A 16191-nucleotide genomic window follows, 5' to 3' on the forward strand; every position below is an offset into this window, starting at 1 on the left:
TGCATGGGTCCTTAAGTTCGAAGTCAAATACACATATAGGCTGTCTGGACACTTTCGTTCTTCCAGAGTAAGCGAGACAAACCCAGCTAAAGGAAGCCATGACCTATATGTATCCTAGCCTTTGAAAGAAAGAAATGGTAAATGCATTACCTGTCTCTGTTATAACCCACTTCAGCTGTTGCATTAGGTGAAGGAATAAGAAGATCAACCACTCCAGTTTCCAGCTCCTAGCAAGAGACAACAGAAAATCTGTATATATCAAATGTGAAAGAACAGCACCTTTTTTTTTTTTCTTCACCTACAAGTTGTATGTGGTACTAAGATCATAGACATTGGGTTTCAGGTACACAGCTCACCTGGCACATTTCTGTAATTGTATCATCAAACACTCCCCCTGCATCATCTGCACCCTCTCCCACCAACTTCACTTTCCAGGCCCGAGATGGGAGGCGCAAGTCAGATGCATTCAACTTCACCACCTGGCGAGCAATCTGCACAAATATGGGTTTACACTTTCTACCCCTGAAAGAAAGATGAATAAAAAGCTACAAGAATGTCAGAAAAAAGCAGGATGCTTAAGGTGACCGCGAGTAAAGGCAGAAAACAAACCTGGTGGATATTCTCTTTACAGTAATTTGAGGTCCATAGTTTTTCCCTTGAACCATAGTTTTTCCAATAGATCGGACCATGGGAAGTGTATAAACTCTGGGTGCCAACAGGGGCCTAAGCTGGCCCTGTACTATACCCCATGTCCCAGCGTTGTAGTGAGATGTACTACTCTGTAAGGATAAAAAGAAAAAAATGCATTAAATATAAGGGAAACATCAAGAATACAAATTATAAAAAAACATTAAAATATGGCAAAAAATATTTTTTCAGAATTATGCAATTATTTGGCATTTCCAGTAGTGGAACAGCACCAGTCATTAGTTAAGTAAAATCACAATTCTTTTTACGAACACATTATATGACAACTTTTGTTCATCATTAAGAATAAAGCACTGCATAACTGGAGTACCTGGTTGTTGGGGCTAAGGTTCAATAACCTCCAGGATGAATACATAAGATCAGAGAAATGATAAAGTAGCCGCAGCCTTGCTCTGACTGTGTGCATACAGATGTCCTTCAAAGAACTGTATTGCGGTGGGATAACATCAGGGAGACCCAATTGCAATGGCACTGACACACCTAAAGAACCAATAAAAAGCTGGTTAAAAGGTGATACCAGTGCAAGCAGCTACAAATGAAGCCATGAAAATCATGTCTGCTTTCCCATACATTCCAATGTAAGACTTTAGATGTGATATACAGAAAAAAATGTAAACCAAAGCAGATCTATGGCATAGCGACAAGTTACCTGGGGCACGTGGTGGTACAGGAGTAGCCGTCCAAGCAGCACTATGACATCGTCCTGCTGAGATCTGACGAATGTTCTTGCCTTGTAACGCTGTGACCATAGTGGGCTCACGTACATGATTGGTGTGACCAAGGCCAAGCTGGAAGGTGATAACAGTAAAAGATTAGATAGAATTTCTGGTCCAAATACCTTTCACATACACATAACTGCAGTTAAAGCCCTTACTGAGTCATTTTAAAATATTTGCTATTACTAAGATATGAAAACAATCTCAGTTTTATTATATAATGCATGCCCCTATATGCTCATTAGTTAAGAAAAATTCCATCTTTACTAAAATAACTTAGCACAACAGTAATTCCATAACTTTCTAGCCAAATAAAAAGTTATTATTGGTTCTGCAGGATAATTAATCAATTAATACAGATTATAAGAAACATAAACTAACAAAGCAAGCCACAGATAAAAGAGTCAACAGATCTAATCACTAACCTGACCCTCTGAGTTACTACCCCAAGCATACACTTCACCAGCAGATGAGAGAGCTAATGTGTGTTCTGCTCCTACTGTTATGTCTTCAATGAAGATGCCCAAGAGACCAGGAACAAGCTGGGGGCGATTGTGATTTCGAGCTCGACCTTCAGGCAAACCTATTAGACGGTCTACAGAACAATCACAATTTGGTACAATTATGAGTGAGTAAAAGGGTTTAGTAATAATGCAAGATGAGTAAGGCTGGGTTCACATAACTTTTTAAAGCAATACGGGACCTTATACGGCTGGGGGGAGCTAAAACAGTGCGCTCCCATATCCCAGCCGTATTGGCCCATATGTAATGTATTTCAATGAGCCGACCGGAGTCAAACGCTGACTCCGGTCGGCTCAAGTATGTGGTTTTCTCACCGGACCTAAAACAGTGGTACACCACGATTTTAGGTCCGGTGGGAAAACCACATACAGGGCAAAAATGAGCCGACCTGAGTCAGCGTCTCACTCCGGTCAGCTCATTGAAATATATTACATACGGGCCGAATACGGGGTCGCCCGGTTTTCACTCCCCCCCAGTTGTATACGGTCCTGTATTGCTTAAAACATCGTGTGAACCCAGCCTAATTATTTGGAGGAGAATAATATAATGATAAAACATTAAAGGTATAAATGAGGGATGTGAATAATCATAATGCTTACCTTGTCCAAAAGTGTAAACATGTCCATCTTTAGTCAATGCGACAGAGAACTGTGTCCCACATGCCACCTTCTTAATGCCAATCCCACAAAGAATGTCCACTTTCTGAACAGAAACAAACTATTAGGCAAATTGTGAAAACAAAAATAAAAGAGAAGGATCCACACAGAATTACATTGTACCTGTGGTGAAGACTTTGCAGTTGAGTTGCCTAAACCAAGTTTTCCATAATCTCCATCACCAAAAGCCCAGACCAACAGCCCATCAGCAGACACAGCTAATGTATGATTCAGCCCACAGGCCACCTGAAATATGTCAGAAGAGAACATTGAGGGTTATTAAAAACACGGGTGCATCGTTCCCTTAGACATGTAATGAGAATTGTAGTCTTGTCAAACTGACAGAAAATACAGAATGCAAAGAAAAGACTAAACATTTTTTTTAGTGATCCAATAGTAAAGAATGTTTATGTACAGCATATATCAAGCTACAATAAATATTATCTAAGGGAGATCAGTTATCCACATGAATTATTCCTGCCACTTTACCTGTCCAATGTGAAATCCTTCAAGGGCTGTTACACGCTCCGGCAGTTTCTTGTTGGAAGTGTTTCCTAAACCCAGGCGACCATAATCTCCATTACCAAATGTGAAAAGTTTCCCATCTGCTGTCACCACTGCTGAGTGTTTGAAGCCACAAGACATCTGGAATTTGGTTTAGAACAGACATGAACACAATTTACTTTGTAGAATAGTGTATGTAACACATTGTAAAAGCTTTATTCACATTAGCATTAGGTTCTTTGTTGTATTACCGGTGTTTTCTACTGGCAAGACACATAGGGGGACATTTATCATTGTTGCTTTGGTAAGAGAGTTCTTAAAGGGGTTATCCAGGAAAAAACTTTTTTTTTTATATATCAACTGGTTCCAGAAAGTTAAACAGATTTGTAAATTACTTCTATTAATTTTTTTTAATCCTTTCAGTACTTATGAGCTTCTGAAGTTAAGGTTGTTCTTTTCTGTCTAAGTCCTCTCTGATGACACATGTCTCAGGAAACGCCCAGTTTAGAAGCAAATCCCCATAGCAAACCTCTTCTAAACTGGGCGTTTCCCGAGGCAGGTGTCATCAGAGACCACTTAGATAGAAAAGAACAACCTTAACTTCAGAAGCTCATGAGTACTGAAAGGATTAAGATTATTTAATAGAAGTAATTTACAAATCTGTTTAACTTTCTGGAGCCAGTTGATATATATAAAAATGTTTTTGCCTGGAATACCCCTTTAAGTCTTTTTTTTTTTTTCTTATGTGTGACACATTTATCATACTATCATACTATCACTGGAGGTTGAGATATTTTCTTATGTGTGACACATTTATCATACTATCATACTATCACTGGAGGTTGAGATATTTGGCTCACATAAGCAAAAACCAAGAAATTGCTTTAAAACACCACTTTTTTTTTTTAAGCACAAAGTGCCAATAAATGACTTCAGAACACCACTTTGTAACTCCACCTGACTTTTCTGCTCTAAAGTTGCAGCGGTGTTAAAAATGTGCAATATATATATATATATTACATATTTTTTACCACTCCCCCCCCCCCCAAGTGTACTAACCTATTTTTCGTACTTTTTTTCTTTTCATTTCACATCAGTGTATGCAGAGGACTTCTTCAGATTAAGTGGACTGCATCATTGTTCAGCGTTTTTTTGTTGTTGGAATAAAGTTTTTATTTAATTTTTTTAATTATTGACTTAGTAGTGGAAGCTGTCTTAAAGACGGAGTCCACTACGGCAGGGATTAGCATTAGCCCCAAGCTAGCGCTAATCCCTAATTAATACCCTGGTACCCATCACCACAGGGGAGAGTTGGTACCAAAAGGCCTGGAGCATAAAAAAAAAAGGCCTAGGCGGTAACAGGCTGGGTAGGGCATAACAATGGTCCTTGCCTACCGTTGTAACGTCAGGCTGTTGCTGCTTGCTGGCCGAGAATGAAAATATGGGTATCCCACACATATTTTGCATAAATAAATATTAAAAAGGTTCCCCCTATTTTATGCTCAGCCAGATGCCAACCAAACAGCAACAGCCTGACGTTACCAGGGTGGGCGAGGACCAATTTTACTGGCCCTCCCCAGCCTAAATAACGCCAGCCTGTCACCAGCTAGGCCCATAAGCGCCATTTTTGACGCTCCGGGCCTATTGGTGCCGACTATTCCCAACACCCCTGTGGTGGTTGGTACTGGGATAAAAATTGGGTGTTAGTGCTAGCTGTAATTGGGGCTAACACTAAGCCCTGGCTTAGTAATGGACTGTCTATAAGATAGCTTCCACTGCTAAGCCTGTAAAATAAAAAAATGTAATAAAAAACACAACATGTTTTAGAAACTTTTATTCAAAAAAAAACACTCCCCCTACAAGCCCTTGTTAACCATTTTATTAATACTAAACAAAAAACAAAACAAAAACGAAGGTCATAGTTGTAGTCCACCAAATCCGAAGTAGTCCTGTGCATACACGGATCTGAATTGAAATTGGTTAGTACATTTATGGCGCTCTCCCCTGGGGAGAACGCTCATAAAGCAGGGTTTCCAAACAGGGAGCCTCCAGCTGTTGCTAAACTGCACCCCCTATCATGATGGAAGTTGTTATTTAACAACAGTGAGCCTCCAGTTAAGCACCATCTGGATTATCGCTGTTCCTTAAGTACAGGAACAGGGTGCCTCCAGCTGTTGTTAAATTACAACTCCCATGATGGGAGTGGCATTTTAGCAACAGCTGCAGGCACCCTGGTGTTAAAATGGCTCCCGGGCCCCCGCCCGCATCTCGCACCTGCCCGCTAGTTGCAACTAGGGATCGACCGATATCGATTTTTTAGGGCCGATACCGATAATCTGTGGAGGTTAAGGCCGGTAGCCGATAATTTATACCGATAGTCCGGTATAAATTATCGGCTATTTACAGGCTATTTATCGGCTACTAGTTGCAAAGTGAAAACTGAAAGTCGCTTAAGTAGGGCTATTTGCAACTTTACGTGTAACCACAAAAGTCGCACAAAAATTTGCTTTGGCACACATGCGACTTTTGCAAGCAAAAAAGAGCTCTAAATCCCTTTATAAAGGTCCTCCATAATCTGCTATTATTGGCTAAAAAATTTTTTGTAAAAAAATAAAACTAACAAAGTTGGAGGAAATTTGAACAACTTAAATAATAAGTCTGTTAAGACTAGAAACCATGATGCTAATGTGATCAAAAGCACAAACTACATGCACTGTGACATTGATCCTGTAGTGATAGGTTAACATGTACTGTATAAACTGTGGATTTTATGCTGGGTTAAACTATTTATAATGATTTACAAAGCATAAAATCTGCAGTGTATACAGTACATGAGAACATACCTGTAAGCATGATCTTCAAAGTATAAAAGAAAGGACTGACAGAACAAAAAATGGGAAGGTATTGAAATGGAATGTTTCAATATGTTTAATCGCACACAATTTATTTCATTTTTTACAGAGATCGAGAAACACAAAAACGGATACTTTTTTTTAAATTAAAAAACAAACAAAAAAAACGATATCTGATTTTTTTTTAAAGAAACCATTTCATATGTTCTACGAATGAAAAAAATTGTGATGTGAAAATGCTGCCAAAAATAGACAAGTATTAAAGGGGAAGTATTAAAGGGGTACGCCACCGGCCAGTGTTTGGAACATTTAGTTCCGAACGCTGTGTGCACGCTGCAGGGGTTGGCCACGCCCCCTCGTGATGTCACACCACGCCCCCTCAATTCAATTCTATGGGAGGGGGCGTGACGGCACCACGCCCACTCCCATAGACTTGCATTGAGGTGGCATGACCTGACGGCACGAGGGGACGTGGACCATCCCGCAGCGTGCATACAGCATTCGGAACTAAATGTTTCAAACGCTGGCCAGTGGCGTACCCCTTAAATAGTATCAATTTATTTTTATCAATGAGTTCAAAAAAGAAAAGAATTTCCTCTGTAGTATACAGCAGCTAATAAGTACTGGAAGGATTAAGATTTTTTTTAAGGAAGTAATTTACAAAGCTGTTTAACTTTCTCGCACCAGTTTATTAAAAAAAAAAAAAAGTTTTCCACCAGAGTACCCCTTTAATAATTGGTGTGACTGTCCAAGCAACATCAATTCTTCTAGGGTCACATAAATAAAGACAGGGATTTTGTAGGATTAAAGTCAGGTTTATGATCAATTATGCCCTACAGGTAATAATAATAATCATAATTTCATACATAGGTTGAAACAAACTTCTTTTAAAGAAGCAGTAAGAAATGGGCACTGAGAACAACAGACACAATGGTTTGGCAAGGAAACTTCTAGAGGATGAAAGACACACGTTTACTTCCCTTCAAAATCAGGAGACCCCTACTTGTGCCATAAGCTCAGAATTGGCAGAAAACAGTGGATCCCAGACACACACATCTACAATAATAAGTGCCTGCATGCAACAGTAAAACATAGAGCAGGATCCTTGCAGTTTGAAGCTGCATTTTGGCAAATGGAGTTGGGAATTTGGTAAGGATTAAAGTGTCCTCATTGCTGAGAAATAAAGGCAGATATTTAGCCATCATACCATACAATTTATTCAGCAGCAGGACAATGACACCAAACATAAAGAACTACCAGGAGTCATGAAAGTGATGTAAGTATAGCCACTGAGCCCTAATCTCAACACCGTCAAGTCTGTCTGGGATTACATAGGGAGAGAGAAGTAGTTGAGGAAGCTTATATCCACAGAAGATCTATGGTAAAGTCACCAAGATGTTTGAAGCAACCGATATGTGCAAGTGTACCCAGAAGAATTAATGCTGTTTTGAAGGAAAATGAGGGTCACACCAAATATTGATTGATTTAGATTTCCCTTTTGTTTATTTTGAATTTTGTACATTTATAAACAAACTAATAACACCTCTATTTTTGAAAGCATTCTTACTATGGCTGCATTCACACCATGATTGCAGCCTACGGTTGCCGGATCTGACTGGGGGCGAGGAAAACCGGGCTCCCCGTACCCCCAGCCGGACCGGCGCTGAAATCCATTCACTTTAATGAGCCGACCGGAGTCAAACAGTGACTCTGGTTGGCTCATTTCTGCCCCGTATCCGGTTTTGTGACGGGACCTAAAACCGTATATACAGTTTTAGGTCCGGTGACAAAACCGGATACGAGGCAGAAATGAGCCGACCGGAGTGACCTTTTTGACTCCAGTCGGCTCATTAAAGTAAATGTATTTCAGCGCCGGACCGGCTGGGGGACGGGAGCGCCCGGTTTTCCCCTCCCCCAGCCCGATCCGGCAACCGTAGGCTGCAACCGTGGTGGGAATGCAGCATTTTTCCACACCTGCCTAAAACTATTCACAGTACTGTATATCAAACCAAATGTATTATTGTGACAATACCTGCACAACCTCCTCTCCTTGTAAAGCTTCAATCTGTCTTGGTCTTCTTTGTCTGTCACTATTTCCATGTCCCAATTTGCCATAATCCCCATCTCCCCAACTGAACACTTCTCCACTCTCGGTCAGAGCCATAGAGTGTCCATCAGAACCACAGGACGTCACCAGCTGTGTCACCACAAATCCTATGGAAAGGAACACAATTTTACCTGAAGCAACCAGCAAACTAAGAAATCAGTTTCACAACGTCAAGCATGTTCACTAATTAATTGGCTTGTCAGGACCAGAATTAAGCAATTAGCTGGATATAACTATAGTAGGTTTGCTACAGCAATAGCAATATAAAACAAGAAATAGATACATGTTTTTTAGACAATGTGATTGAAAAACATGACAGGAAAACCTCACTGCTCTAATATTGTCCTTATATTATTTTTCACCACAAATACATTGAAGCACAATTGCTTATGCATTCCATTTTTAATTCTACTTTACCTTGAAGGGCAGAGATGACTGTCAGTACATGGAGATCATCCGAATTACCTTGACCAAGACGACCATAACTACCTTCTCCACAGGCTAACACAGTGCCATTAGCTTGGATTACAAATGTACAATTTTGACCACAGATTACCTAGAGACAAATATAGATAGATAAAATAACTATAATACTACAAAAAAGTTTACTTTACAATTTTATAAAAATTCTAAGGTACAGTATGCAATAAAAACACTATTGCATCCCAAGTACGATCCTAGTATGATGAAGAACTACCACCACCTGTACACTCTCTCTACACAAACCCTTCCCCCATATCACTGAGATACCTGCTGTGCCTGAGAGAAAGATATTGCAGCAGATGGAATCATCACATTTCTGCCAGCCTCTGCTAGTTGTCCATGCCGGCCAGCTCCCCACAGAAATACATCACACTTGCCTCCAAGATGCCAATCCTGTGATGAAAAGTATGACATTTACTATAATGATAAAAACCAAATTTTATGCAATTTTTGTAATCATATTACTTAAAGGGGTACTCAGTTACTAGACATCTTATCTCCTATACAAAGGATAGGGGATAAGATGTCCAATCGCTGGGGTGATGACACTGATCTCCTGTAGGTCTGCCATAGATTGCGTTCTCCTCCGTGTGGTCCAGGTGTCTTCTGTGGTTCTTTCTACAGAGACAAGCAGCTGGTTGAAGGACCTACAGCAAGCTGGTTGTCTCTGAAGATGGAAGCACAGAAGACACCGGGAACACACAAAGGAGAATTTGATCTGTGAGAGACCTACAGGGGCTAGGTAAGCATCAGTGTTTGGCACCTTGGCACCATATTACACACACAAACATGGGCAGGTCTGGGGCCAGGCCACCGAAGAAATTCAAATGCAAGATGATAATCACAAGATTTTTCAGGCACGTAATTTCAAATGTCTAATAATGCAACTAAATTTTTTGGCTAAATCATGCAGCCCTATTGCAGAGAACACATCAGTCCCTCCTGCATGGCTGACTTTCCGAGAACTAAAGGATTACATCATCACCTGTAAAATACCTGGCGACAGACACCTACACTCCACACCAAGCCCTGCTTTCCTTGTTTATCTGTATGTGGCGTAACCTGCTGGAGAGATCTTTTCTGCCTGATCTAAAAGGTCAGGAGAGCACTAACGTAGTAGGCAAGTTCACAAAATGAGGAGACAGGATAAAGCTGCATCACAAAGGAATATACTCTATAGTGAAAATTAGGGAACAGAAATTCAATATCAATGATCTATCACAGGCTGCTCTAAGATAGGACCCTGAGCAGAATATGTACAATGATAAGACTAAGACCCATACAAAGCCAAAGGCATAATGAGAAATGTAGGCTGTATTATCTGTATCCCATATCCGATGGGGTTAAAAAAGGAATTAACCCCTTAAGGACGCAGGACGTAAATGTACGTCCTGGTGAGGTGGTACTTAACTCACCAGGACGTACATTTACGTCCTAAGCATAACCGCGGGCATCGGAGCGATGCCCGTGTCATGCGCCGCTGATCCCGGCTGCTGAGCCAGGGACCCGCCCCGATCTCGCGGGCGTCCGCCATTAACCCCTCAGGTGCCGGGATCAATACAGATCCCGGCATCTGCGGGAGTTCGCGATTTAAATGAACGATCGGATCGCCCGCAGCGCTGCTGCGGGGATCCGATCATTCATAACGCCGCACGGAGGTCCCCTCTCCTTCCTCCGTGCGGCTCCCGGCGTCTCCTGCTCTGGTCTGTGATCGAGCAGATCAGAGCAGAAGATGACCGATAATACTGATCTGTTCTATGTCCTATACATAGAACAGATCAGTATTAGCAATCATGGTATTGCTATGAATAGTCCCCTATGGGGACTATTCAAGTGTAAAAAAAAATGTAAAAAAATGTAAAAGTAAAAGTAAAAAAAAAGTGAAAAAATCCCCTCCCCCAATAAAAAAGTAAAACGTCCGTTTTTTCCTATTTTACCCCCAAAAAGCGTAAAAAACATTTTTTATAGACATATTTGGTATTGCCGCGTGCGTAAATGTCCGAACTATTAAAATAAAATGTTAATGATCCCGTACGGTGAACGGCGTGAACAAAAAAAAAATAAAAAAAAGTCCAAAATTCCTACTTTTTTAATACATTTTATTTAAAAAAAAATTATAAAAAGTGTATTAAAAGTTTTTTATATGCAAATGTGGTATCAAAAAAAAGTACAGATCATGGCGCAAAAAATGAGCCCCCACAAAACCTTCCAAAATTAGCAAAATTGCGTTTTTCGTTTTAATTTCCCCACAAAAATAGTGTTTTTTGGTTGCGCCATACATTTTATGATATAATGAGTGATGTCATTACAAAGGACAACTGGTCACGCAAAAAATAAGCCCTCATACTAGTCTGTGGATGAAAATATAAAAGAGTTATGATTTTTAGAAGGCGAGGAGCAAAAAATGAAAACGTAAAAATTAAATTGTCTGAGTCCTTAAGGCCAAAATGGGCTGAGTCCTTAAGGGGTTAAGGGGTATTCCAGTGCTATTAAAAAAAAAAAAAAAAAAAAAAAAAAAAGGGATCCACAGGATATGATCGATCCAACCGTGATCTCCAGAATGGGGTCTCCCAACTCTCGCCGCTGCTTGGAGTTCTGGAGTACCTCCTTAATGGCATGTCAAAAGAGCCTCAACGTTATCCTTTAAGAATAGCTTTCATTGCACTATATAAGCAGAAAATTAATTTTCTTTTAATTTGGGTTATCTTACCTCTGGCCTGGAGATGGCCCATGACATAATTTGTTCATCTGTCCCATTAATCCACTTGCTGTTATCCTGTGGACATAGTAATACATAAATACAGTTCAGAATAAATAGCATACAAGCTTTGTGTAAATAAATATATATATATATATTTTTTTTTTTTTTCTGACAAAGCTAGTAAAATTAATTGGAAATTGGAATTATATAAGTTTCACATCTATTACAGAAAAATAACTTCCTTACTTTGCACCGATAAATGGATAACAAGACTGAAAAAGCGATCAACATGGCTCTGTTCTTGCACACATGTAATATAATACTTGTAAGAAGCAACATTAAAAACGAAATTAAACTAATAATAACAAAAAAAAGTTGGAACAAATATTAGTGCAGTCAAGTAATGTCTACTGACTCACACAGCATCTTTCATACCATTAGAAGTCTTAGTTCTTCCTCTGGAACTGGTTCCAGATCAGGGACTGCAAAGGATTCTGGGAATTGTGCTCCTCTAGCCAGAGCTTCAGCAGCTTTAATGGTGGTAGAAAAGCACTCTAGCCATGCCCATTCTGCAGGGTTCCATGAGGCGGGTTCTGATGGAGCTTGGTGGTGGTGTGGAGGGATAGTAGGACTACACAGAAGCTGGTCCAGGTTCAGTCCCACGGCCAGTGATGCCAAGCACTGCATGTAGGGGCTGTGAACCAATTGGTCCCCACACACAACGTGAGGCTATAAAAGAAGACACAAACAACAAATCGCATATAAATTTCCCAACAACATATTAAAAGAATCCCAAAAACAATATATACACAAAAAATATTATATACGAACTTTAACAAAATTTTTCCCCTACTTAGCCTTGTATTACATCAATACAATATTTTAGCCTTGCTTAACAGAGATTGCTATATTAGTTTTGAGAGACATCTTTAAATTATACAAACTTGTAAAGGTAAAAGTATGAAGGCTTTACAGTGCAGGTACTGTGAAGAGTTGCAATACCTTCTCATATGCATACTGTTCCTGAAGCATGAGTGGAAGACGCTCCAAGAAGGTTTGCATACAAGGTGCCATGTTCAGTCCGCCAATCCCTTGGTTCTTCAATGCTGTTCTGCAGGTAGCCAAAACATGATTGGAGGCCATCCACTCCGGTGTACAATTTACCACTAGGACATCCTGCAAAATCATAGCAGACACAGACAGTTGTTTATCCAGAGACAAAGTTATTCAAAGTGCTACAATATGTTCACAGAAGCATGCCATACTAAATCGTAGCACACACTTAGAGGACCTACACATATATGTCACACAATAAATATTTAGAATCCGTGTAAACAGCAATTTCCCAATGAAAAAAAAAAAATGAATATGGGCAGGAGCAGTTCAGTACAGAATCAGGGAAGTGCTTTACTGCAGAGGACTGTAGACCCAATTTTCACAAATGTATTCAGGAGGTTGTGAGTAGAGGAAACATAGAATAAAGAATGGAAATGGATCCCTGACATATTAATGTATACAAATGCTGCTAAAATAGATATGTGGAATGCTAATTTTAGTTCCATGAAAACAAAATAAAACTAGCAGAGAGAGCTTGCAAGTGTCATCTCCCAACACATCACCATGTACTTAGAAATGTATGTGTACAGTAGATACACTTGCAAAAATAATTTATCAGAATGAAGGAAAAGGTTAGGTGCGATAGGTATGATTTTGACTGGTAGCTCAGATATCATTAAAAGCCTAAACCCAGATACTAAAATCTGTTCTCTTTTTCTAATTTTATTTTGTGATTGTAATTTTTTCTTCCTTTTAACAGAATTAAAAAATATACCTTACAGTAGGACCCATGGACATAGACAGCAATGGCTAGTAGTTGTCCCATTCACATGAATTGGAAACATTACAGATAATTCTCTGTGACCTTTGCAAAGGTCATTCCAAAGGGGGGGGGGGGGGGGGGGAGGCTGACTTTTGAACTTCAGCCATTGCCCGAGCATGGTGGAATTCTCCCTGCTCCAAGTCTTGCACAGCCCAGAAGCTAAAGAAGCTCCGAGTATGCGCAAGCACTGGGTCCTCGCACCGATGCTCAGCTGCCGAGATATCAGTGCAGCCTCCCGACTTCCAAGAGAAGAACAGGGGAGAATTCTGTCATGCCCGGGCTGTCAATCAAGCCTATGTTGGCATTATTCGGAACAAAGAGGCATGCTTTCAGCCCATGGCATACAAATCCTGCGCCACCCAGGGGATTACAGTACTTGGTGAGAATTTACTTCTAGCATGAGATGTTAATAAAGCTTGATTTTTCAAGATTACATCCATCATTCAAGTGCATAGAAACCTGGTAGGAACACTTATGTACATCTATATAATGTGTTGCTATTGGTTACAGGGGTAAAAGGTAATTAGTGTTCCCTTTAAAACTATCCCTGCCTTCCCGACAGCTATATACACAACGTTCAATGAGCACCATGAATAAATCTTAGCACAATATACAGTGGTCCCTCTACTTACAATGGCCTTCCGATTACAATATTTTCAACATACAATGGTCTACGTGGACTACTGTCACGTGAAATCATACTTAAAAAATACAATGCTATGGACAGTCCAGATCTGCGAAACATGTCAATGGTTGGAAGAACCGACCAATCAGAATGGACATTCACTGGTAAAACACCTGTATTACTGAAGTGCAAGCACTGTCTGGTAACACCCCCTACAGTACAGGGAGGTATTAGATGTTCTGTACTACTCGTCACCTGTGCCACAGTTAGCTGCTTCTTTGGACACCAGGTGAGGGCGGCTCTATTTTACTTTTCTGGGACATTGTGTGTACTGTACACTGTACAGGACCCTAAAGAAGTTCCTGTCCTCTACATAGACAGTGATTTAAAGCTCCCAGCAGCTCTTTCTTATTTTAGGTATGACTTTATCTGTACTGGTTATCTACTTTTTTTTCCCCTTTAATCCTCTTTTATATATATTTATTTTTTTATTCGTATGACATTTTGGTGCTTCAGAACCATTTACAGTGGTCACAACGGCCTCAGGATACAATATTTGCAACAGACAATGGTCTTTTCTAGACTATTCTAACTTGAATCCATACTCAACATACATACAATACTACAGACAGAACTAATATATTCGTAATAGAGAAGGGCCATACATAATCCCAAATAATGTCACCTAACGGAAAATCAAGTAATAAACCAAAACTATAATACTAAGGTGCCATTAAAACTTAGCTTTTAACACCTTAAGGACGCAAGGCGTACAGGTACGCCCTGATGTCCTGGTACTTAAGGACTCAAGGCATACCTGTATGTCCTGAATACAGTTACCGGTTAAACTGATCTCACGAGCAGAGAGCAATTCAAACCCCGTGGGTCTTGACTGCTACCAGCAGCCAGGACCCAGGGTTAATGCCGGGCACCGCCGATCTGGCCAATGCCCGCCATTAACCCTTTAGACGCTGCGATCAAAGTTGATTGCGGCATCTAAAGTGAAAGAAACTATCCTGGCAGCTCAGCGGAGCTGATCAGGACTATTGCGACAGAATAGCGATGTCTCGATTAGCTTACTGGACAACAGGGTCCTCACCTGCCTCGTCGTCTGATCGGCGATCTACTGCTGAAGGCCTGCACTGGAGCATAGCATGGCATAGCATTGATCAGTGTATGCAATCAAAAGATTGCATGTTATAGCGTTTAAAAAAAAAAAGTGAATAACCCCCCCCCCCCCCCCCCAATAAAAGTTTGAATCTTCCCCATTTTCCTATTTTTTTTTTAATAAAATAATGTAATAAAAAAAAAAAAAATCATGTGGTACCGACGCATGCGTAAATGTCCGAACAATTAAAATATAAGGTTAGCTATATTGGCATACACGTAAAGAAATAACAAAGTCCAAAATTGTACATTTTTGGTCACTTCATATACCATAAAAATATTAATAAAAAGCGATCAAAGTCCCATCAAAACAAAAATGGTACAGATAAAAACTACAGTATGTATGTGGAGCAGGAAACATGCAGACACTGCACGGCGGAAGGTCACCAGGAAGAGAGACACCGGACTGCAGCCACGGCATTGGCAGAAACGGAGGTGGTGACCTGGTGGACCAAAAAAACATGCAGAAACAGTCTGGATATGTGGCATAGGGACCATGGCCACGCCGGTCCCGCATATGGAAACACCCAGTGAAGTGAGATTCCAGCCTTCAGCCAGAGTAGCAGGCATGCAGAGAGAGACCTGGTAAAGTAGGGAACCGTACAAACTAGCGTTGTGGTGCGTTGTAGAAAGCCCACGGAGCCACCCGAGGAGACTCACTCGGAAAAAACCCTTGGCCCTTGGCAGTGGGTTATACCAGAACCACCGCCCACGGTGTGGAAAGAGTATGGCAGGAAACCCGACACAGACCTGTGTCTAGCCTCCTGCTGACACTAGCTAAAACGGATTACCTCACTTCCAGTGGGCAGGTATATCCTGCCAGGGAGGAGCCAACTTTTTTTCCTAGTGTCAGCACCTCCTAGTGGCAAGAGCATATACCCATCAGTAAGGTGTCCCCCAATGAAGAACGACAGAGAAATCAGTAATATCATTACAAAGAACAATTGGTGATGCAAAAAAGATTTTTTTGTACTCTTTCTCGTACCCTTCATTGAGGTGCACCTATACTGATGGGATGTACCAAAGCAGTCCCCCAGGGTGGGAAAAACAACCACCAGAGTAAGGGAATCAGCCCAGAGACCGAACTCGCATGTCCACAAGGCCTGCGGACGAGGCCCCAGGCCAGAGATAACCGAGGCCCAGAAACCGAGCTCTAGGATGCCAAAGGAAGGAACTGTCCTCTGCAAAGACCCAAGACACCCGGTTCAAATAGAGAGACAAGAAAAGGTCGACTAGGAAGCCAGATGGGCCGAAATCATCCCGGAAGCAGA

General features: G+C 40.8%; 1 protein-coding gene across 9 annotated transcripts in view; it reads right to left on the bottom strand.

Moving 5' to 3' along the window:
• HERC1 (HECT and RLD domain containing E3 ubiquitin protein ligase family member 1) overlaps positions 1-16191 on the bottom strand; it is a 192823-nt gene that overhangs the window by 13299 nt on the left and 163333 nt on the right. For all 9 annotated transcript variants that reach the window (XM_056572873.1, XM_056572870.1, XM_056572876.1 and 6 more), the window contains 15 exons: positions 12252-12425; positions 11685-11978; positions 11259-11324; positions 8816-8941; positions 8483-8621; positions 7991-8172; positions 3092-3247; positions 2726-2848; positions 2546-2648; positions 1850-2019; positions 1358-1496; positions 1019-1188; positions 610-779; positions 357-522; positions 151-227 (listed from right to left, as the gene is read on the bottom strand). In XM_056572873.1, coding sequence (XP_056428848.1) covers positions 151-227; positions 357-522; positions 610-779; positions 1019-1188; positions 1358-1496; positions 1850-2019; positions 2546-2648; positions 2726-2848; positions 3092-3247; positions 7991-8172; positions 8483-8621; positions 8816-8941; positions 11259-11324; positions 11685-11978; positions 12252-12425 — 2255 coding nt within the window. The remainder of the gene's footprint in view (positions 1-150; positions 228-356; positions 523-609; positions 780-1018; positions 1189-1357; positions 1497-1849; positions 2020-2545; positions 2649-2725; positions 2849-3091; positions 3248-7990; positions 8173-8482; positions 8622-8815; positions 8942-11258; positions 11325-11684; positions 11979-12251; positions 12426-16191) is intronic.

This window comes from Hyla sarda, chromosome 4, assembly GCF_029499605.1.
Source record: "Hyla sarda isolate aHylSar1 chromosome 4, aHylSar1.hap1, whole genome shotgun sequence".
NCBI lineage: Eukaryota > Metazoa > Chordata > Amphibia > Anura > Hylidae > Hyla > Hyla sarda.